The sequence below is a fragment of the Pithys albifrons genome, chromosome 6 (assembly GCF_047495875.1).
Source record: "Pithys albifrons albifrons isolate INPA30051 chromosome 6, PitAlb_v1, whole genome shotgun sequence".
NCBI lineage: Eukaryota > Metazoa > Chordata > Aves > Passeriformes > Thamnophilidae > Pithys > Pithys albifrons.
The window spans coordinates 52,012,508-52,037,453 of NC_092463.1; the positions used below are offsets into that span (position 1 = coordinate 52,012,508).

At 36.0% G+C, this 24,946-nt stretch overlaps 1 protein-coding gene across 1 annotated transcript in view; it reads left to right on the top strand.

Moving 5' to 3' along the window:
• The window catches only part of SOX6 (SRY-box transcription factor 6), a 262,705-nt gene that overhangs the window by 97,415 nt on the left and 140,344 nt on the right, over positions 1–24,946 (top strand). The window contains exons 6-7 of the mRNA XM_071558897.1: positions 18,206–18,378; positions 21,954–22,022. Of these exons, the coding sequence (XP_071414998.1) occupies positions 18,206–18,378; positions 21,954–22,022 (242 nt within the window). The remainder of the gene's footprint in view (positions 1–18,205; positions 18,379–21,953; positions 22,023–24,946) is intronic.

Sequence of the window (24,946 nt, forward strand, 5' to 3'; positions counted from 1 at the left end):
GTTTTTTCTAGCATTATTTACCAACAGAGAAAATTCTCAAAAACACTATAAAGAAGAAGTCCTATCAATTAATATGAATATATGAATTGTAAAGACAATCGAGAGAGATGTGTTGAAAGAGTTTCCATAGAAATTTGTCTGAACAGAGGAAACAGAAATCTGTTAAGGATGCAGCCTGCCCTGATCCCATGAGTTCATCATAGGTATTACCCTCTGTGATAATAAAATTCAAGAGATTTATACCAAGGCAGCTTGATCAGAACTGGTTCTTCATCATTAACTCTCACACTGAAAACCTGTTATTATGAGCATATCTTCCTTACCCTTTTTCTTTAAATTACTGTTAGTTTAACCCACATATGCTAATATTTACCTTAGTCTGAATTGATATAAATCAACAAAGTTTAATATTAGACATATTGTCATAAATATTCTTTAAGAGTTATTCAGAATTAAGCAGAGACCTGTTCCATAGCTGCTTAAAATATGTTGCCTCATAGGTAGCAGTAATGGGAAGTTAACACACATATTGGGAATGGATCCTCTATTAAGATTTGTTTGAACAGGTTTCTATCACAACAGGTGCACAATTACTTTATGAGTAAAATATTATCAGCCTTCCAAATTAGTCAGGGCAAAATGCAAGTTGTCTGATTAAATAATCAAACCCAATACTTAAAATGCACCTGATTTCCACAGGAATTTTAAGATGCTAAGTCCCAGTCTATCATTGAAACTGTGATTGTTTGCAGCATGTAAGTAGCAGCTTGCAGAGTATCCTGTTTGGTACATTTTACATAATTCATCCCACATTATACAAGACAAAACCACTAAAAAAACATATAATAACAGGTTTTACTTCTAGTCAAACAACTTCAGTCTATCAATGAAGGTATTATAGTGTGCATGAAAATCAGAAAAAAGTGGGCCTCTAACTGAAAATAGTTTGAAAGTATTCTGCTTCAATTAGGAGACATATCAGTTTAGAAATAAAAAAAAAAGTTCTTTTAAAAATAATTTAGTTTATTAAGTGGGAGGGACTAAAGGAAAATCCTCTGAATCTGAAATGCAGCTTGCAGTGTGGAGATTTTATATCTCACCAGTTACTGAATTGCTCAGTAAACACAGTGACTCAGAGACCAGAGAAATGAGTAAAATCTGAAACAGTAGGTTCACCATGAATGGAAAACTTAGCAGTGCAGCTGTCAGAGGTAGATTATATATAGGTAACTGTTTGTTTTCATACTTGAATCTGTTTGTCAATCAAGGAATGCTATGAATCAGGAGATGGGTTCTCAAATACAAAACTACAAAGTCAGAGACAGCATCTGGAGTTGCTCCAAGCCACAAAAATTAGGGAAGAAGCACAGAGGGAACAAAAACTGTAAATGCTTGCATGGATTCTGCCTCTATATACATTGAATTTAAATAATTGTGTTGATACATCAGTAATAATAATTGCTGATAAAAATTATAGTCCTTATTTTGGGCAGCAATATGTTTTACTAAATGTGAAATTAAATGCAATTTGTATTAATTAGGGATAATATGAAAGTATGTAAGCAGTTGACATTTCTGACATTTTTGAACATACTACTTTGTGTGAAGATAGATCTTTTGCATTTGTTTTGACTTGGAAATATGTAGATTCGTATATGCCCCTAATATGTTCTGTTGACATAAGATCCCAATTCTAACCCCTGAGGTCAGAAAATTATTTATAGTTAAGGTTCACTGTACTTTGAAATGTAATTATGGGATTTGATCTTTGATGTAACTTTAGTAGACAATTGTAGTTCTCTCTGGAAGCTGGAATACACTCTTACTATAGATACTAAACTGAAATCTGCTGTTAAAATGCAGGTGGTGAACTCAAATTGCAGGATTTAAGAAGGCAGTGTAGTGTATACAGACATTTTATTAGGTTTGTGCAATTAAGTTTTTCTAAATGTGGGAAAACTTACAGCCTTCAAATCTTGATTGGCAACATCAACAGAATACAAACAGCTTTACTAAGGAAGGTAAAGAAAATGAAATGGAAATAGCTCTTCTGTGGGGTTTATTTTTGGTTTTTTTTCTGGGTTCTCTAAGAATCATAGAGTTCCTTTTGGCTTGTAACGGAAAGAACATTTTACCTTTGCCATTCCCCTCTGGTGCCAGGAGCTATTTGCCTACATGTTTTTTAGATTTAGCAACAGGTACAGGATGACTATAGATGTTTTTTAGGGCCTGTAGTAAATAGAAGCTTCCTACTTCAGTACATATTAATAAATTAATTAACTCTCTTATCTGTTTTGTTGTTGTTGTTTTCTTCTCCTCCTAAGGGTTCTATAGTATAATTTTGGGTCTCAGACTTCAGCCAAAGATAGGGTGCCCACTTCTGATGCATAAGGATTTTTGTAAAAAGAAATACTTTATCCTATCCGGCTGGGGTTTGTCACTTTTGAAGATAACAGTGATTGACAAAGGCACTTTGGGTTTCTCTGCACACTGTCAGACAACATATTCCACCGTCAGATAGACATCAACACTTGCTGCTAAGAGCGGGCCCTAGTGAGAATTCCCACCTTTTTGACCTGGAAAACACCATTGTCAGTGTCCACACGTAGCAAAGTTTAGATAAATTAATAGATAGGTGAGGCCTTTTCACTTTGCCTCTTCCTGTTCCCTTCCATGCGTACTGAGCTACAACACACCAAGAAAACTCTTTTCTGAATTATGGTTACAGCTATTGAAAGGGGCTATGGTGATCAGCAGCAAATCACCTGCAACAAAATACAGGTGTTAATTTATTATCAGGGGAATCTGCTATAAGGTATCTACATTATGACAGCTATCTCTGTGTAAAGCGTTTAAATGCATTAAACACATAGAAATTAATATGAAGTTCAAGCTTGGAAGTGAGGGAAAACTGAAGATTTATGTAATGAAAAGAATGTTGTTTAACTTATTTTATTGAAATAGTCTTCATGAAGTACAAAAGTGTTCTTTCCAGTAGGCTTACTCCAACACTTGAAGCATGATTGGATGTGGCTCTGAGCAACCTAGTCTAGTGGAAGATGACTCTGCCCATGGCAGAGGGGTTGGAACTAGACGATCTTTAAGGTTATTTCCAACCCAACCCACTCTGTGATTCTATGATCTGTAAAAGGAGAGAACAGCTCTTTGCTTATCAAAATCAGATGCTACAGACCAGCTGGCATGACCACTGTCAGGGCTAAGACTTTGGCTCCTGGTCAAAATGATATAATTTATAGACTCAGTTTCTGTGATGGTCATTAACAATATCTGAGATGTGTAATTCTCCTCTCCCTCTCCCCCTCCCTCTCCCCCTCTCTCTCCCTCTCCCCCCCCCTCCTCTCCCCCTCCCCCTCCCCCTCCTCCTCTCCCCTCCTCCTCTCCCCTCCCCCTCTCCCCTCCCTCTCCCCTCCTCTTCCTTCTCCTCTCCCCTCCCCTCCCGTCCCCTCCCGTCCCCTCCCCTCCTCTCCTTTAACAACAAAACAAATGTTCTTTTTCATTGGAATTCTGAAAGAGTTCATTTTCTGTGGTTCAAAAACTCAACAGTTGCTTGACCCATAGCTATGAATTTCCATACTGGGAAAACAAATCTTAATGAAAACAATCAAGTACTGTATCTGAAGGGCTAAAGTTGCTACAAAAGAACTCAGAGAAGAAATGAAAAGGAGATCTTTGGCACAAAGGAGAGAAACAGCCAAAGACCCATTTGACTTCAGGAGGAATGACAAATGGACACACAGAGATGAGGAAAACAGGAAAAACATATACTTTCACACTAATATTATCTCCACCTTTATTTTCAGTTTGAGAGATTTCCAGACCCTGATGGTGTTTGTGTATTTTGAATCAGTCAAATAGATTGCTCTTCTCCCTTCCAAATACTTGTTCAGTCCACACTTGAACCTATATAAAGTTTAGAGCCAACAGCATCTTTTAGGAGAACATTCCATGGCTCTGATGTCCACTACATAAAGAACCACTTTGAGGTCAAATTAATTGATAACTTTTAAGGTGATATTATGTGATTCAGACACATCTATCTCTTTTTTAAAAGCAGTGTTAAAGCTGTGTAAGATGTCATCTGAGTCAATGGGTTCTAGATGCTTCATGTGTATTTGCAAACATGGCTATAGTTACTGAGAGTCCTGGTTCTCTTTAAAAACCTGGCCCAGAGACACCTAAATCTGAGAAACCCTTTGCAAAACTACATGAGATCATTGCAATGTGAAATTTTGATGTGTATTAAAAATTCATAGAGAGGAAATAACCACAAAATACATTGCTTAAGTTCAAATTTATTTTGAAGTCACAATTAGTCTTCATCTAAGTTAACGTTATCTCAGCATCACAGTGACACTGAAGTAACTTCTGAGGAACACATCAGAAACATCATATGGAGTTGCAATGGGTATGTTCTTCCAAATATAACTAATTTTTTTAATAGGACACTTAAAAGGAAAATGATTAACTTTGGAAACCAATTGAGAATATTCTCAGTAAAATCAGTTTTCTCTGCTTCTGCTTCTTCTTCATTTGTTTAGTTTTATTCCTTTTCTTTTAGTTTTCTTCCTTTTTTTTAATTTTAATGTCTTGTTGTGAAAGAAACTAATGCCAAAATTGTGGTTGATGCAGAGATAAAGTAATGAGAATGCAACCTGGATAGTGTTCTATTGTCTTAAGGAGAGAGAAACAATTAGAGAATCCTGATTTCTTAAATACATCTCAAGTCTATTTATAATATGTTGAATAGAATGTTATTATAGTGGAATTCAAAACCTCTCGGTGTTTCCTACATGCTCCCAGTGCTTCAAGGTTTATTGGGAATCATTGTAACACTACGCTTAAAATTTAACTAAATTCACGTCTTAGAATATTGGATGATTGTTTTAAGTATTGTGAACAGGCAGTGCTTGTTTTCTTTCTGAGTGAACCTCTTTGAGTGGTAGAATGCCTATGAATGCACAACAAAATAACATGATACTGCTCTGGTTTGGGACTGTGAAGAACTTAATTGCAAAGACTCTGTAGCGAAGGGCTGTGTTAAATGTTTTGGTTTGTGATCAACTAGGTATACAAATAAATTGAATTAAGAAAATGTCTAACTGTACTTTTAGTTGCTTCTGAGAACCATCTGGCTAAACACACTCATGCTTGTGGTTAGAATACAAGTATACCAGCACACACTGAGAATATGTGTGGAACTTCAGTCTGCAAATGCAGGGCACCCCCTTTGTGCTCTGGTTAATGTGATTTAGGAAGTTTTTCTGTAGTTAGAAAACTTGTCTGATAATTTTGTAATGTATTTATGGGAGCACAACAAGCTGCCCATAGAATTCTAATTTTTTCTGGAATGCATTATTTTCAATGAATTATTCATTTATAAAATAAACATTGGGGGAACAACATCATAATTTACTTCTTTGGTTTTTGTTTTTCATACCCATACAGTGAGGATGTGGTTATTTCAAAAGGCATAAGATAATGCATATTTGTAGCATTAATATGCTCTGCTGAATTGGTTTTAGCGATAGCTAGGTTGTGGGCAGCAGATTAGTAGCACTTTCAATTTATAACTCTTTGATTATGAACTAAATTTAAAATCATACTCAGATTTACAAGGCTGAAGCTGCCAATTTTGACCACCTAATGGCATTATTAATGAACATATCAATGGACCTGTTTCAAAGCCCACTGAAATAAGTGTGAATCCTTCTACTGGCTTCTGCAAGCACATTCTAAATGTATAAAATGTTGTTGCTTTTCCATACATATCAAAGGATTTTGACTAAATTGTCTCCTCAGATGAGGTAGGAAGTTTCTTCTTTACAGCTTCTATGATAGACAGGCTATGCTAATGTCCTTGTTTTGCAATAAACTTTGCTTCTTCATTACTTATCACCAGAGGCAATAAAAATCTTCAGAGGCAAATATAAGTTTTTCATTGATATACTTGTTTGTATTTGTAAGACATGAAAGATGAACATGTAATTAAGATCAAAATTAAAATTTATATTTAAAGTATATAAATCTTGCAGTGCTAATACTCCTCATATTTATATTTAGACATTTCTGAGTGGTGTAGCTAATAATTACTAACTAAAAACTCATGGAAGTAACTTATTTAACAAGATATAATAAGTAACTGCAAGACATCAGAAGTCAGAGTACATTTCACAGGGGCACATCTCCTCTCCTGTGTATACTGTGCATTTTGGATGCAGTTGAAGAAAGGCATTTGGGTTACAAGTTTCAGCAGAGGAAAAGGCAAGATTCCTGGAGTGTTTTGGATTGGGATCCTCACTGTTACCTTTAAGGCAAATGAACTCAAATAATTGAATCCTAATATGTAAATCAATTAGCCTTTTAATAAAATGGCTGCAGTGGCATCTATGGAAAGGGCTTCTTCCCTTCTTGTGCCAGAGAAAGAAATATTTGCTCCTATCCTTGTTCACACAGCCCTTCCTAGTACACAGGTGGTCTGTTCAGTATAAGACTGCATTGTCTTCCTTAAAATTAGATTAGTCCCACAGGAAGATACAGTGATGAGATTGTTTTTTTCACCTGATTTTCACGTGTCCAGCTGGTGGAGAACACATAGAAGCTGTGTGAACTTCAGCTGTCACCTATTCTTACCACCCCCTCAAGTATGTATTTGTAGACATTACAGTGGAAATTATTCCTCACTACTTAAAGTGAAGAGTCACATTATTTCTGCAAATACTTGAAAAAAAATTGGAAAAAAATATTTAAACCCTCCTTTTCTGTAGCTTGCTGTTTAAAATATAAAAATTAAAATATGTATTTCTTTTTCACCTTTCATTATTAATCCATAATTTAGACAGTGGAGAAGACTGAAAACAAAAACAAACAAGCCAAAACAAAAGCTTCTTTTGCATCATGAACATTTTTATGAAAGACAAATAATCAGCTAAAGAAATCACAACTATGACTCCTGTTAGGTAGGGAAATTAATGTAATCTAATTCATATAAACTATACTCATCAAATGAGATATTAAACAGCTCAGCTTCCTTCAAGTCACTTTTATGCATATATATATACAATTCTCTTTCCAGAATAAGATTAGCTAGAACAGATATTCACTTCATCCCTGTGATTGAAGATATAAGACTTAATTGGAGAGCTCTTCCTTCCAAACATATGCTTTCTTGCACTTGCACGAGAAAAAATACTAGTTTTAAAAGAATGAAAAATTGTATAGATCACTTGGAATTCTATCATGTTTACAAAATGAAAAAACAAGATTAATGGCACCCAGTCACTTGTTAAGTTAAAATTGAATATGGAAACAAAATTACTTTTATCCAGCTGTGTGCTGCTACGAAAGAACAATCAATGAAATGGAGCAATTTCGAAATCAGTCCTGAATTCTCCATTTACATTTTTTACTTCAGCAGACTCCCAATCTTTTCGTGCTAGTTAATAAGATCTTACTTATTCCAGGCTGCCATCAATTGTGATTCTCAAAACTGTAATTCCAAAGAAGACACTATGATTGTGTATAAGGAAAAGAAAATTTCATTTCACATTTAAAAGAGGCTGTTACAAAAGGTATCTTACTTATTTACTGCCAGGTTTTATAGGAATATTAGAGATGGGTTAACATTCATATATCAGACTATCTATTATTCCACATCAAGTCACAGGTGCAAATGATCATTTAGAACTAAAATATTTTTCTTTTTTGCTGGAAATGAAAGTCATTGATTTTTTATTGAATTCAAACATCTAAAACATTATTTAATGTAATTAAGATATAGTGAGACTAGTAGTGCAGCAGAACTTTATTCAGCAATATTTAGGAATCAGAAGAGAAAAATAAAAATAGAAAGAATTATCCAGAAAGCAAAACAATGTTTAGGACAAAATATCATTGTGTTGGGGTTTCCTTTTAAATTGGTGTGAAAGGTTGGTCAGTATTTCTCTGTGTAAATGCTTCATTCTCAATTTTACATCTATAGTTTCACATTAAGCTGTAAACAGCTCATGGAGAAAGTTTAATAAGAAAGTGCATTCAAAAGATCTAATAGGAAGTATCCAGGCTTTTTATATCAAATGATGCTGTCAGGACAGAGCAGCCTCAGACCTAAAACTGGGATGATGCTACAGAATATACATATATATATAGACTTCTTTAGTAACATTTCTACCTACCTAATATGGTGAGTTTTCTAGAAACTGAGATGAGGTTTTTTGGACTTCTATTTAACGTGTGTACTATTGGTCTTCTGACAATTACAAAATTCAACCAAAGATGATGAAAGAATCCATGGAGCAGGTTGAGAGATAAAACAATAGAGAAGGTGAACAACTCATTTCACTTACTATTTATGGGAACATGAATTCCCATATATTCCCATGAGATGAATTCTCATGCCATGGTAAATTCAGTGTATTTCAACTGAAGTTTTTAATCTACGTGTAAGTGTAATTAATGTGAAGAGAGAATTAGACTTGCTGGATTGTTAATTCCAGTGCAATGAAGATGCAATAAGCAGTGAAGATCATCGTTACTGAGGGACATGATTTTCTGATATTTAGTGTTTGTGTTCCATTATCAGAAGGACAAATTTTGGATATCTCCCTTAGACTATGAGACTTCTGTTTTGCTACAAGACCACTTAAATTGTAATAGGACAATTGGACTTAAGTTAGTTTTACAGCCCTTTTGTATGAGAAAACTTAAGGGATTTAACTTTCAAACTTTGTTTATGACTTTCTAATCTCCTTGATGAAGACATAATTTTGGCCTGCTATGGTTGTTTGTGCTTCATGTGTATTCTCTGACAGGGAAAATGAAACCAATCTTGTGCTTTTCTTACAATATCAGTGTTCACAAAAAGTGCTGATAAACATCTGTGTGGGGATGTGTGCAGCAAGAGGGTTCTGATGCTGAACGTTTATTCCTCTGACATTTAAGTATTTCTGCTATCCTTATTAGCACAGTTTCTGGCATCTCAGTGTATTTTTTCCTACAGAAGAGGAACTGGAATTGTTGTATAATTAGATGATGGTTAGATTTTGGGGATTTTGCCTTTTATTTTTGTTTGGTTTTGTTTTTTGTTGTTTGCTTGTTTTCTTGTTTGTTAAGGATTTTTTAGTTTTCACTTTCAGTATGTCTTCTATCCTTTTGTATTTTTTTTAGATATACTATTTCTGTCCCTGTATGTCCCACAAATACATTTTGGAATCTTAAGTGTACTATCCTCAGCATAATCTTCTCCTCCCCTTCCCTCTCCATGGTCTAAGGGTCATCTCTATTTAAATGGCAAAAGTGAAACTGAAGGTCAGGATATTTTTTTCAGCTTTCAACTCCTGGATGAGTACCTTAAATGAATGGACCATCTTTACTCTCATTTGTGAATGTTTTGGGTTTTTTACTTTAAAAGCCTTGGAACTGAGCATTAGAATCAATAATAGTATTAATTATATGAATTTTGCTCTCCATATAACACTACATTGTTAATTTTGTTTTGATGTGCTATGCCCTGGGATACAGTCTTCTCAGTTAACAAAAGAAACCACTCATTTTTCTCTGTATCTCATATTTTAGTGTTTGTATCACTGTACAGATAGCTCACAGCCTCTGGCCTCTGCTCTATCTTTATATTGTAATCCAGAAAGAACAGGTTGGCTATAAGATTTTAGTTGAAATGTATAATATGTATTTCTCTGTTTATATTCAGCAATATCACATTTTTCCTACATAGACTCTGAACAGCTTGTATTGAGTATATATAAAGAATTTCTAAACCCACTGAAAGCACTAAAGCATTCACAACAAAATCCCTACTTCCTGCTAAAACAACCTACAAATAATTTATCCAAAAATTATCATCTTTCTTCCGTGTGCACATGTATGAATTAAGACTTCATATGTATTTCTAATATTATTTAGAATGTAAAGTTACAAGTTCTTCTGGACTTGAGAGTAATTCTAAAAAATGAGCTAGAGGGTTTTTAATTTATTTTTAAATTCGTTTTTATAGAATACAAGAGTAAAATAGAATTGTACATGTAGTATCAGATAGTAACTAAATCTCTAAATATAATTGAAGTCCTCCAAGGTTTATGTCAGATAGAGTTCTTTTTATGTATGTGAAAGAAAGTAAGGAATCCAAAAGATTCATTGGAATTCTGCTTTTTGCTGGGCATCAGTTTGGAGGAGGGGTAGGTTGAAGCTCTGGCTAACATCACATTCTTTCCTACATTCCTGACATGGATTACATTTTAGGACTCAACTGTAGATTCACCACATTGCTAAAAATGGTGCAAAGTTTCATTGTGCTGCTTCATGAGCTGACCAGGCACTTCTCAGTCCAGACCTTTGCCTAGCAGATTTCTTTGACAGTTATGGAGCTGTTTGGGAGTAACTTGTGAGAGTTTCTGTTGATTAAAACTGTTGTGAAAAACAGTCACGGAAGTAAACCTCTGAATATAAAATATAACTCAGGAAACAGTTGAGAGTTGCTAAGAAACAATGTGAGGGCAAAAAGTCCAGTGAACATGTAAGAAAAAAATGTTATTTGGTGGAACAAAGCTAAGGTATAAGCATTTACTGAACATGGTTAGCCTTGCCTTAATTTCTATCAGGTGATGGCAAATCTTTTGGGGAAAATATTTAGCTGGATTGCTGTAGACATTCTTGTGACTTGCTCATTCTTAATGCAGAATAAATGGTTCTGTGATTTGTCAAAGTCTGAAGAAGGGATAAATCTTTCATAATCTTTTGAGAAGAGAAAAACCAGCAGAGCACACCACTTTCAGTGGTTGAATAGGGTTCAACTGAACATGAACACTTAGAAGTGTTTGGGAGGGTACTTGTGCCCAGCGACTCCTGACTATATTCCAGCTCAGTCAGGCGGAGATCTGGATGTGCATCGCTCTTCTGCATGTTCACTGCCTCCCTTGGTTAGGGAAGAATGATGTGTCTACTGGATGAAAGCCTTGGAATGATCCAAACTAAAGGGCCATGGGTGCAGGACCCTGGTGTGTGCTGTGAGCCCTGCCAACAACTTAGCATGCACAGAGCCAGGGAGGTGTCTGTCGTGATGGAGGAGAGCAAGTCATAGAATCATAGAATCAATTGGGTTGGAAAAGACCTTCGAGATCATCGAGTCCAACCCTTGGTCCAACTCTAGTCTATTTACTAGATCATGCCACGTCCAATCTGTGTTTAAAAATCTCCAGGGATGGTGAATCCACCACCTCTCTGGGCAGCCCATTCCAATGCCTGATTACTCTCTCTGGAAAGAATTTTTTTCTGATATCCAACTTAACTTTCCCCTGGCAGAGCTTGAGCCCGTGCCCCCTTGTCCTATTACTGAGGGTCTGGGAGAAGAGACCAGCCCCCACCTGGCTAGAACTTCCCTTCAGGTAGTTCTAGACAGTGATGAGGTCACCTCTGAGCCTCCTCTAATCCAGGCTAAACAACCCCAGCTCCCTCAGCCTCTCCCCATAGGGCTTGTGCTCCAGTCCCTTTACCAGCCTTGTTGCTCTTCTCTGTACTCGCTCCAGCACCTCAATATCCTTTCTGAACTGAGGGGCCCAGAACTGAACACAGTACTCAAGGTGTGGCCTCACCAATGCAGAGTACAGGGGAAAGATCACTTCCCTGGTCCTGCTGGCCACACTATTTTTGATAGAGGCCAGGATCCCATTGGCTTTCTTGGCCACCTGGGCACACTGTTGGCTCATGTTGAGCTTCCTGTCAATTAGTACCCCAAGGTCCCTTTCCACCTGGCTGCTTTCCAGCCACTCCTGCTGCTGTGGGTCCCTGCCCTCTCCCTCACCTGCCTATGGGTACAATGACATGGGAAAATGAAGGGTCAGTGGCCTTACTGAGTTGATTTCATATTCATTCAGCTACCTGCAATTTTATGGCTAATCTAAGAAAGACAGTCCAGATTGTGATAAGTATAGGATTGTATTAAAAGTTTGCTGTTTTGCAAATCATATCAATTTGAAAGTGCTTCCACCTAAGAAACTATTTCAACATCTGAGGTTTATTACACATGAAACTAGGATGAAACCTGTGGATTATCAGTGAAGTATTTTCATCTTCTCATAAGCATAGCTAATTTAACTGGTTTTTTCTTTTTCAAAATATGACAAACAGATTTTTCTCTACCGAACGTTTTCAGTAGTTCTTAATATTAATTCCCATTTACTATTCTTGGGCCTGTGATAATAAAATTTCCAGGATTAAAGCTTAAAATGCAGAATCATTTTGAGACATAAGGGAGGGAAGAGATCTCACACCTTCCCAAGAGAAGCCATCCAGTGTGGTTTGCATGCTGGACATGTTTTCTGTGCTGCATTCTGCACTGGGATGCTACAAAGCACAATGGCAGCATTTATAAAACTTTTTATTGACTAAGAACTGGACAGTAGCATATGGGAACATCAACAATTGCTAAGTGATCATGAAATAAAGAAATTCCAGTATTCTAGTGTTATAAAAGAAGGGGTAAAAAAAAGTCTTTCAGAACTTAGTCATATTGGTTCAGCTGTTGTAACCAAAGACTGATAAGATAATAGAGGTCTTTGTGGCTGTTTTCTACTGAAATGCTTTATCTTTATGATACACTTGGGGCCCTTTAGAGTGGAAGCTTTTTCAACTGCTGTTGGAGTTAGAACTCAAATTAGATTCTGCTGCAATGGCAAGGGGGCTCCTTAGTCAGACAGCCCTTACAAAGTGACTTTTATCTCCGAAGCCCTTCCCTTAGATTGTTACTTTCTTCTGTTTTTCCTGTTTATTTTTGTTGACTTTTTCTGCCCTATTTTGTGGCATTTAAAAGGTGACCCAATCAAAAAAGGGTAAATGCTAAATGCTGGACAGAGCCTGTGAAGTAGAGACATCACAGCCCATCTGATGTGTGCTGCAGACTGCGTGTTAGACAGAATGGTTTAACCAGGTTATCTCTGGGCAACTAAGATCAAATACGCTTTCTTTTATGTTCAGCATTGTGTTTTTGCTTTCTCTTCAAACAATGTCCATAAAACAATAAAACCCTCCTTCAATCTAACAGAGGAATTGACTCATAAAGGCTTTTTTTAAAAAAAAAAAAAGCTGGAATTGCTTAACTTGATTCAAAATCATTTTTGATTGTTGGCTGAATTGCTTTGGATGATGACACTTTGGAACTGCAGTTATGTGATTTAAAGCCATACTTAGTTTCTGGCAAAGTCCATGCTTCTTTCTCGCATTACTGTCTTCTGATTTCATAAAAGTCACACTATGTGTTTGTTCTAGAAACATAACAGGAGTAATCATTTTTGATTTATTAATTTGTATTTCCTGTAAGTGTATGGAGCAAAAGTTAGTTTAGATGCAGTGCATAAACCAGAATAATATTTGTCATGCTTTACACTAATCACAGAATTCAAGAGAACCAATAATACTTTGCAGCTGTGTAGAGATTGCATACAAGGATCTCAAAGCACTTCAGAAACATTAACTAACCAGGCATAAAACCCTCTGATTGGTAGTGTTTTACTCTGTATACATGTTGGGAAACTAAGGCAAGCGCATTCATGAACCCACAGTAATATTGTATCACAAGTAAGAATCCTACTTCAGCAAGCTATGTATCATGCCTATAAAATTTTGGGCTTGCTTATGACTCCAGTATTTTGTCTTTAATTCATTTGATAGAATATGTGGCTTTATCTAGTTTTCTTTTCCTGAGTGTCAAAGAGATTAGTCTAAATTGTACTGTGTAAGCCTAGAAGTCTATTTTTTGTTATTCCTGCTTCTTTTTTTCTCTTATCAGCAGTTATTACTCCGCTTCTCTCTTATGACAGCTTGCCACAAGGGCAGCACCAAATTTAACATTGAAAAGCCTCCAGCATTTGTTGACATGTAGCTACATCTGTGTATAGTCTGAATATGCAGTAAGAGGTAATAGGACTGTTGTAAGGTGGTAAACCAGTGATTGATACAGGAATTATATATCTATACCTACAGAATAGTAGATTTTTAACAATCCTTTTTTTTGTTTATTTGTTTGTTTGTTGTTTTGTTTTGGGTTTTTGTTGTGTTTTTTTTTTGTTGGAATGCTTATGGAAATCTAAGTAGATAAAATGCAGGATGAGGTTTATGATTTGCAATAAATGCAATGTCGGTTATATGATTCTCTTTCTATCACTTTAGGTACCAGAAATCATGTAGCATTCTAATTAGTTTTAAAAGGTAGGGTTTTGCCAGAAGCAGGAGTCTTTCTAAATGTAATTTTAGACCAAAAGTTGAACTCTTCTCTCTTTTCTAGCAGATTTATAGCTACTTTTTATTTTCTCACTCCTGGTTAGATTGACCTATGACCAGAATTACTCAAACTTTCTCTTTGATGCTTCAGTTCTCTTCAATCTGACCATTTTATCTCAATTTGTGCTGAAATCTAAAATAAAGGGTAAAAAATAAGCACACAAGGAAAAATTAAAATATTACTACAACCAAATTATTTGTCAACTAATGATTATTATCACAAAGGCAAGCAAAAGAACTAAGAAAAATAACATTTTTCTGAACTTTTGATGAGACTGCCAAATTTTCATTAAAAAAAAAAAGTCCTTAAACATTATCAGCTTCCAAACAACACTCAAAATTTTAAATACTGCTGGTAAAGGGAGTCAATGGATCAAATTCAGTATATCTGAAGTCACTGAAATAAAAGCCCCTAAGAAAAATGTGTCAATTTTAAAGGTCTTTCCTAACTGAAGACCATTTTGTGATAGAGCCAAAGGTTAATAAAATCAGTAGTGAATGTAGCAATTTTACAGATAAGCTATTCACAACAAGTGTAGTTACTTGAATAAAAAGCTAATTCAGTTCTAAAATGCCACATGCAGTAGCAGTGAATAGCTGCTTTTAGGTGCTTTCTGGAGGAGGATAAAATACAGAATCACAGCACTCTTCTTTTCCAGCATCCCTGACTGCCTGTAAATTGCTGTGAATGGGACTCTAGGCTGACAGGCTCTATTAAGACAAACTGCCTTTCTCATCGGAGAGATAAAATAAATCAGGTGTTTAGTCAAATTAAAATACTTCAGATGGAGCAGGCCCTGGGGAGCACTGATCCACCTGACAAATCTGAGGGAAACTCAAGACAGATGTGTTTTGGGGATAAGGAAGACCCCATGGAAAAAAATGCACTGCTATCTCTGGAGTAAGAGAATAGGATTGGAACAGAGAGAGAGCTGTAGTATATAATATTTTATGGAAGCTGGCATATTTATTGTTTATTTTTTACTAAGCTTTTTGTTTTATCTGTTTTTATAGCAAATACATTTGTGGTAGTTTGCCAGCTCAACCCAAGACAACATTTTACAGGTAGCTGTATTTTTTTTTCACTATTTATAGATATTTTTAGTCAGCAGCAGAAGTTTATTTACTGGTAATGAGTTTAGGAATCTCATTGCTTGCTGAAGTAAGTGGATGCAAAACAGATGATGATGGCACACAGCTACTGATGACCTCTCCTGGCCCAGCCAGATCAGCTCAATCTGGTCTGCATTCTAAGCAAGTTGGTTTTTATTGGTATTTAAACTGTAAAATAATGGTTGGGATTTTCCACTCTAAAATTAAATTATACCTCCCCCCAGACTGTTCATGCAAGAACATTTTCATCTTATGCTTCTTCTTGTCTTGAGCAGTGCTGGTTAGGTGTCTTGTAGCTTCATGGAGGTCTCGTTATTTTCCAGGAGCACAGTGTATATTTTGTGGTCATCAGTTTTATTCTGTTGTTGGATTACATAGCACAGTACAAATTAAAGAGCAGAGTACATAAAATGGGGTCATTTATTTCAGATGTCTTTCTCTGGAGGGAAAAGGAAAAAAAACCAATTACTGTGAATTCCTGAAAAAGAAGTTACTTCTGCCTGCTATTGTAAAAAAAAATCAGAAAATGAAAGAAAAAAAATGACCCTATAAATTTGTGGTAACTCTATCAAATGGTTCTAAGCAATCATAACAAAACAACTGTACTTTGTAGCCTTAGCAGGCACTCTTTGTGGTAGCTTTCTACTCATGTTATGAAGCAAGTACAAGCTGTACAGAAGAATATGGAAATGGAGTGGGAGATTAATATCTGCTTTGGGTGTGTAAAATATTTTATGACTGCAAGCTCAGGGGCCTGCATTACAATGCCAGAGCTGCTTGACAGATGTGAAAGTCTCAAGCTGTCGTTTCCCAGGTGGCAGTGGAGGGCAATAAGTATCATTTGAGGCAGCAGGTTGCTTCCCATTGGTTTTCTAAAATGGGTGGAGTGGTTCATATCTTCTAGTCACATTGGGCAAGGGAATTTTTCTTTGGTAGAACAGTCTTTTACCCATGAAAATGAATTACAGTGTACAATAGTGTATTCAAAACCCACCTAAATAACCTTTGAACTGTCGTGAAAAATCTTCAAGACTGAATAACACAGTTTAAGAGGGTTAAGGTAAGTCTGTCCTGCAGTTGCAGATAATTGAACAGATGTCAGCAGCATGGAGCTCAGTACATGCTAATGGATCCTGGCAAGGCAGTATCTTCAGTGCAGGCATTTTCCTGGCCACATACCTGCCTAAGCTTGCTTTCAAAAATCTTTTGTTGTTTGGGGTTTTTTGTGTTGCTTTGTTTTTGTTTGAAACAGCTTTTGGCACAGAAGTTTTTTATTACTTCAGTAGGGCACATCAACATTAAGTTTTTGCAATGAGTTTTTCTAAATGAGTGTCCTTCAACTTCCTGCATCCATCACACTTCCTGTGACTAAGGAAATCACTAACTCTATCTAAAATTTCTACCACAACACTGCATACTGAAAAAGGATTAGGCATTATAGGGTACTGAAACGTCAGGTTGTTGGAAACTCTTTAAACTCAGATAGTTAATAGTGGATAAGAAATTGAGTATTTTCAGTACTTCTTGTTGCAAAATGTAATTAATAAATATATAGGAAACCAGGTATCCTTTGTTTCTGTGACTTTGCTTAAGCCATGTGATTTCTTTTTTCCATATGAAGCAATTATAGACAGAAGTCTTTGTGTGCTGCTTTTGCAAATGAATTTGTCATACTGGTCCCATCATAGCATGGTGTAAGTGGTAGAGAATTGCGAATTGAGGAAAAGAAGTTTGCAAATATCCTCTCTTTTGTACCACATATCATGTAATTGTGGCAAATTACAGACCCTACTAGTTCTTGATTTGATTTTCTTCTTCTCTACCTCTAGTTCTCCTGCACAACATAAAATTTCTTTATTTATCCCACTTCTAAATGTTAACCTCTTTCACATTCTCCTCCAATTTTCCTGACCTGCTATCTTACTGTAATTATATTGCCTCTTATAGAGCTATGAGTCTGAGGTGCTCACAAGAAAACATAGTGTATGGCTCAAATATAGGAACTGACATTGCAGTTTCTGACAGTGTAATATGTTCATACATAAGGTGCAATATTTTTAGATTGACTTGCAAAAGGACCCTGTACTCTCTACTTAAGAGACCCATGCAATTTGCCCATAAACAGACCATTAAGCATCATTAGCGCAAAGAATAAATGTACCGTAGTTTCATATAATTAAGTGCTCTCTGTAGAGTAAACTTTGAAAGTTAAATGAAAATTTTTAAGCCATTTTCTCAGGTTAACCATTTCTCTTGGGGACAAGCAAAGCTCATTTTTAATACACACTCAACAACCAAAGATTACATTTACCTAAATGACCCACCAGATATATGGGTATTTTAGAGAAATGATCAATAAACTATTAAACTGCTTCTTCCACCAAACAGCATATTTTAAATTATTTTTAGCATTTTTACATACTTGGGGTAAAAAACAAAAAATATTTATAAAGTGAAGGAAAATTATATCTAATAAACTCCAAATGTATTTATCACAGTGGGCAGATTTAGAAGGAAAAAAATATAGGTATGTGTATCATTAACTCCTCCTGTCAGAAAAAAAAGAAATACTCTGTCTTTTCTGCTCCGATTTCTGTTACATCCTCCCCTGCTTAGAGCACAGCAAAACTATGTGTTAGATTCTTTTGAGATTTGTTAGTAGAATATATATTCAAGGTGCTATTTTAAATAATAATGTTGGTGATTCAGCCTTTTATTTTTTAATAAATAATTGCTTTGTAACAATTGTCTATCTCATATTTACAGTACATCTTTCCTGCATATTTAGGTACACCAGAAAGCCTGGCAGAAAAAGAGCGACAGCTCTCTACTATGATCACGCAGCTGATCAGCTTACGGGAGCAGCTCCTGGCTGCCCACGATGAACAGAAGAAGCTGGCAGCCTCACAAATTGAAAAACAACGGCAGCAAATGGACCTTGCTCGCCAACAGCAAGAACAGGTGAGGTTTCAAGAAAGAAACCTGTGAAAGTGGTTCATGAAAAATGTTTATCAAAACCACTCTTCTGCTCGGTGTTTCTTTTCATGTTTTCTGGTAAAAGAGTTTAAATGTCCTCAGAAGTTGCATATTTTTTTCCAGAAAGAGAAAATACATGGGACCCTGAGAAAAAAAATAGGGATGGATATTAAAATAATTTCCTAGAAAAAATGGCATTTGATAGATTTCACAGTTGTTTCTTGCAGTAGTGCAATTTGAGAGTTACAAATAAGCCAGATTATAATCATTAACTCTTTCTGGTTTTGACAAGAAAATAATTAAACAAAAAACCTTAAGCATTCTGAAACTTTCAAGTATCTTCTACAAGTAAGGTTTGGTTTGTTTGTTCAGGTTGTGAAGGGTTTGTTTTTTGCTTTTGCTTTTTTTTGTTGGTGGTTTTTTTGTTTGCTTGCTTGTTTGTTTCAAAAGTGCAGTTGTCCAAAGAACTGTCCTTTTCTCGTAGAACAAATGTGTAACAACAATGATCCCATACACTAGTTCTCTAGGCATTAGATAAGATGGATCCAAATTAATGTGTGGTTTTTAGGAATCTGACATTATTACTGGAATTATCTTTTCAGTTAAACGTATTTTATAGGATATATACAGCAATATATGCTCTGTTGATTTTAATGAGTTGTGACGTCTGGTATTTTATGTGCTTGGGTATTTGCCCACATGTAGGAATATGGACTCATCCCCTAATGGAAAATAACATAAAGGAACACTGTAAAAAATCAGAAGTTAGAATGTCATTTAGCCATCTAGAGATGACACAGTAATTAACTATTGACACTTGTGAATAAGCTAGCACAAATTAATCTTGACACATTTGCAGACGAGTGATATCTTACAGTGAACACTTTGTAATTATATTTCAAAATGAAAATTAAATGACACTTAAAACTAGGTTGTCATGCTCAATGAAGCGAGCATGTAGCTCAACCGATAGGCAAATAAAATTCAGAATTTGAGCCACATGGTGCTTGTGTACCCTACTTTACTGTGTCAAGCCTATACATCAAGACGATGCGATGGTAATTGCATTGCGGGGTCTTGGGTGCATTTTCTGTCACAGTGCTACTCCATCTAAGGGAAACCACTGAGATTAGTTACTTTGTGGTGTATTTCTTGTTTTCATCAGGAAATGTCTCTTGAAATGGCACTACATTGTATATGCAGGTACATTGTATATACAGCTACTGCTCACAAGCAGTCAGAACTCTGAGAGATCAGTGCCTTTGCACTGTAAACATAAATCTCCTCCTTGCCTTGGCTATAGCTTATCATGTTAAGCTGCACCCAGGTCACAAGCAGCTCCAAACAATTCTGGATGTAGAGCACTGTGTACCTGTGAAAAAAAAAAATACAGCACTGGAAGTAATGGCCTGTGATGTAGCTCCATGCTCTGTCTGATTTCAATATGAAATGGCAAATAACTCCTTTTTGAAGCTACGTATTATAATAATGTTTTACCTTCTCTGAGATTTTAGCAGCAGTGGCAATATGGACATAAACCCAACAGACTTTAGTTGCAAGCACTGTACTTCTAAGATGGAATCACATAATTGGTGTATTACTCATTCAAAATAGTAACTCCAGCCCTCATACATGTTTTAAATATTCTGTATGGCAGTGTTACCATTAGAATTGTTTTACTAAGCATAGACACTACTGCTGACCACTGTACTGACAACATATACCTGAGGTCCTAGGACTTGTCCCTGGGCTACCTGGGCACGTGGACTGCTAGCTCTGTTTCAATTACCTTTTTCACTCACACACGAGGGTCTGCTCCTTCAGTCTTCACTCACCATATTTTATTCTCTTGCCTGGAAGGTTCATCCAGAACTATTTGAACACCAGGCTCCTAAAAGGAGTTTGAGTCCTGTTATGAGCATCAGTGTATTGGTCTTTGAGATTTGCTTGACTCCCTTTTTGTGTGGCATTTTGCCTTGATTCAGCCCTAGAATCATGTAAACCTTAATTTGTCTCTTTGAGGCCATGTGCAAGACTTAAAATATTATGAATTTTGTGTTGGTTTCTCGTACCAAAATGAATTTTAACTGAAAAAAATAAAGTGAATTTAAGTGAAAAAAATAACAGTTATTTCCAGGTGACAGAGTGAGAGATTAAGGAAATTATAGCCTTGGTCTCTGTGTGTGCACAATTACAAACTGTTAATATGTGACTGCAAATTCCTTATGAGTTAATCTGAACAGTTTTCACTAAAACTATGTGATTGTTTATTTCCAAACTAACCTTACTACATTTCTGTAATTTTTTTGTCATAAAAACATTTTACTTAGCTTTCTCTGTTTATAATAGAGTAAGTGTCCTCAGAAGATGTTGGGGAAGGAGACAGGGAGGATTTTTGGCAAAACTGTAACAGTGTATTTGTGTGACCAAAGTACCTTTGTCACCAACTCCTTGCTGTTTTATGTGATTCCTCTGCTCTAGATAAATATTTATAGGAGGGGAAATTATACTTAAGAAATGAAGGTGGCAGAAGTGCTGAGGCTGGGATTTCCAGGAAACACAAATCTTGTCCTCATTTTAGTCTGCTGCACAGTTACCCTTCAAAAGCAGAAGTTCCAGTTGTTCCCCCAGCTCCCTGTGGCTTCTCCCCTGTGGCTGCCATCCACATCACCCACTGCAGGGAGCAGCTCTGTGGTCTGAGGGCAGGAGCCTATTTCCTTTCTGCTCTGGGATGATTTTGGCTGTGTGGCAATCAGAGAGGTAGAAGAGGTATCTGTGTCGAATTCTCTCACACCAGTCTCTTAGTGTTCCCTCACCTGATCATTTGCCTCTCTCAGTCTTTGTTAGATAAAGAATAGAGTGCATCTCTACCCTCCAGATCCCTTACTGAATTTACCAAATAAGAGTAAGAATATCTACATATTTCATAGTATTGTGTGGAGAACGAGTTACTGAGCACCAGGTACTGCTTTTACACAGAATAAGGCTCTGCTTCCCTAAACAGTTTCAAGGATGATTTTGGATATTTACACATGAAGTAATGTGCTGCTCATAGTGAATGAAGGCACAGAAGCTCACCTTAGAAGCTTGAGCTGCATAGTGAAACATCTAAGTAATACTAGCTGAGGGTCCAGTTCAGCAAAGCAGGAAAATGTGTGTTCAACCTTAAGCACCTGCATAATCCCATCCCCATTCAGAAAAGCACTTAATTTTGAGCATATGTTTCATTCCCATTGTAGCTAACAGTAATGCATCATAGTCAAAGATCACCACAGTCTTATATGCTTTGTTGAATAGTAATGAAATTATTCACAGGCACACAAATAAACCTGTGTTTCTGTGCTTTGCAGAGTTAAGGCCTCAGTGCTTAAAATATATATTTCTTATTGGCTAACTAGATTTTTGTGTTAAATTTAAAGTTGCCTCTAAAATATCCCTCATCTGAGAAAAATTAATATGCTTAATAAAATATATTGAATAACAAATATGATTTTTTCACTAAGTAGTATTGAAGTTTCACTATTACTCTTTTAATTTTATGGAAATTTTATTTCTAATAGATTGCAAGACAACAGCAGCAACTTCTGCAACAGCAGCACAAAATCAATCTACTGCAGCAGCAAATTCAGGTCAGTGTATTTTATTGCTCTCTTCTGATTATACTTAAATTCCATTTATGGAGAGGCAAGGGTCTAAAATAAAGCAGCCACTTGCTTTATTAACAAGCCTCAGTAAAGATGCTGTTTATGGGAGCTCTTCGTGTCTTAGAAAATTATTGTCAAAGATCTTTTTGGTGCAAAGAACTTTAATAAGCAGAGTTTTCTTCTGAAAGTTTTGAGCTATTTTTAAATCACATCATCTTGTCATAATTCTGAAATCAGTTTGACTTGTATTGTGTGAAGTAAAACTAGAATCTCAATTATTGTTTATGGAATTCCTAGCTTTACGAAACCAAAATTGTTAAATTAGGACAGTACTAAGTCCCTGGGACCAGTCTATTTATATAAAGACCCACAGGTATATGTGTACCAGTTTCCTTTGGATTAAATGCACCCCTGTGGATCTGGAAGTGTTCTGGAAATATTTAATTATCTGTACTTATACTCAGAACCGGGTTTAATTTTGTGCAGGTATATATGGGTTGGGAGTGACAAGGATGTAGAGTCATTGTTGATGTGTGACTATATTACTTTATCTGCTACCTACTTTGAAAGCATTTCCTTGATTTAAATATTTCATTTGGGTTTGACAGATGATTGTACTGCCAATCATTTCTTATAAACTTGGGCTATTCATTTTTTTGCCTTGATTAGCTGATTGCTATGTCACTAGATGCCAAAACTGAAGTTTTTCTTTCCCTTGTCCCAAAGGAATACTTATAAAAGCTTTTGAAAATGTTGTAATGCAGTTTCAGTTACACTTCTAAGGAGTTTATTTAGCAAATATACATGTTAATACCTCACATGAGAGACACAATTGAATTTTAAAGTACCATTATTGTTGTTAGCTGTTAGAAGACTGAGTGGTTGATGGTAGATGTACAGAAAGGATGGAAGAGACATGAGAATTGTAAAAGGAAAAAAATACACCATCTTCTCTAAGGGTTATTTGCAAGTCTGGCTTCAGAAAATAAAGAATAATGAAAAAAAATCTTGGCATAAATCTAAGACTGAAACCTAGCTGAGTCTACACAACAGAACTGTTATTTGTATGAGAAATTTCTAATTTTTGAAATTCCTTAAAAAATTAAGACCCAGAAAGAGGTATCATGACCAGGTAATTTTTGTTTCTGTTTGGAGAATTTAGATATGTTTTACTGGGGAGAATGTGCTCGATAGTAAAAAATTCAAAGGTGTTTTATGTTTCAGTTCAGTCAATATTTTCCAGTAGCTTTACCCTTCCCTTGTTTCCAGGGAAATGTGGTCTTAGAATAGGTTGCAAGTTCATTTCAGAATACATTGTGTGTTCATTTTCTTACTCACTTCCAACTTTCCTTTTACATAGTGCTGAAGACTCCACAAGTTTTTTTTCCATCCTTTCCCAGCTGTGTATGCAAGGAAGTGTTTAGAAGTTTGTTCTATTCATATGAGCTGAATTATTTCTTGATGATCCTTCCCTGTATTTGTTTCAAAATTCTTGCCAATATAAGAAACTCCTACACTATAGATCCTCAGTAGTTTGGCCTCTTTATTGCTCTGTGATCTGTATATTTACATGAGTCTAATCAGTGTATTTGAGGCAGTCAGGACTATTTCTTCTCCTGGCTGGTTAGCCAGATTGGTAGTGGACATCTCATTGCCCAAGGAACACTGTAGGTTCTAGTATGAAGCACTAGGCATGTTGGGCAGATGCCATCTCAAATATACATTGGTCTTACACAGGGATTACTAAAATAAAATTTCTTAGGAGATTGTCTTCTAGGGTAAACACTAGCTTACAAAGTCTGTTTGCTTGTGAGCCAAGTGTTCTGCTTTGTTTATTTGTTCTTTCTTAATTTTGTGGAAGGTTTGGTAGCCAGAAGTTGCTTGGGAGAGAAGTTAGTTGTTAAGTTGCCTCTGCAGGTCATAGTAGGTTTGGTGCTGTAGAATTCACTATCAGTGTTGCAGTTTGAGATGTTCTGTTCCTTAAGGGCTATAGCTGGGATGGAAGTGCTGTGCTGGTTATCCCAGGTCACCTCCCACCGTCTTCATAAGAAGCCTCAATAAAAATTCTGAAGTTCCACTGGTGACTCTGGGTGGAATTCATGTTATCAAAAATAGGTAACTGCAGTACAGACTCTGCTTCAGTTAATTATCTGGTTTGTGCTTATAGTGAGCAAAGGGAAGCAAAGTGAATAGTTTTAGGATGCAATTTGCCTTGTCCTAAAGTATATATTTAAAATGTATCAGACAGATTGTTCCCTAAAATGGCTGTTTCTGTCCATTAACTATGAAGGATACTCATGCCGATGCCTTTAGTGTAGAGATGAGGTGAATCATGTTCTCTGTGGCTTGATGGAGAAACAAAATTTATGTGATATGTTTACATTCTTAGTTTAGATTTGGGGTTTAGTAGAATTTATAACTGTCCTTGGTCACTTGATTTTATTTAGAAGGTTTGTTTAAAGACTCTTGAGTAACCATTTTCAGGAAAAAAGGGATTTCCTTCATAGATTGGTGTGGATTCATATCTGTACTCTTTGTGCATAGAAAAAACAATAGTGCTCTTCCCTGACACTCCTGTTTTTGAAGAGACTACAAAACATGGGTAGCACAGGTGCCAGTTCCATCTGGGCATGGGCCTATTAATGGCACAGCTACCTGAAGCAAGTACAGTGTGTTCTCCAGGATGCAGGAGAGGGGCACTGCTGATGCAATGTTTTCATCATGAGACATGCAGTGTATCATTGTCATCTTCTGAGTATAGGGATAATTCTTAAACAATAGGTTCTGTGAGTAAGTGCATCCAGTTTATGTAACCGTTTAAGCAACTAGAAATTACTTTAGATGGGGCTTAAAAGATTTTAGCATCCACATATAAGAGGTAAAATAGTCCATATTAATTAAAACACATA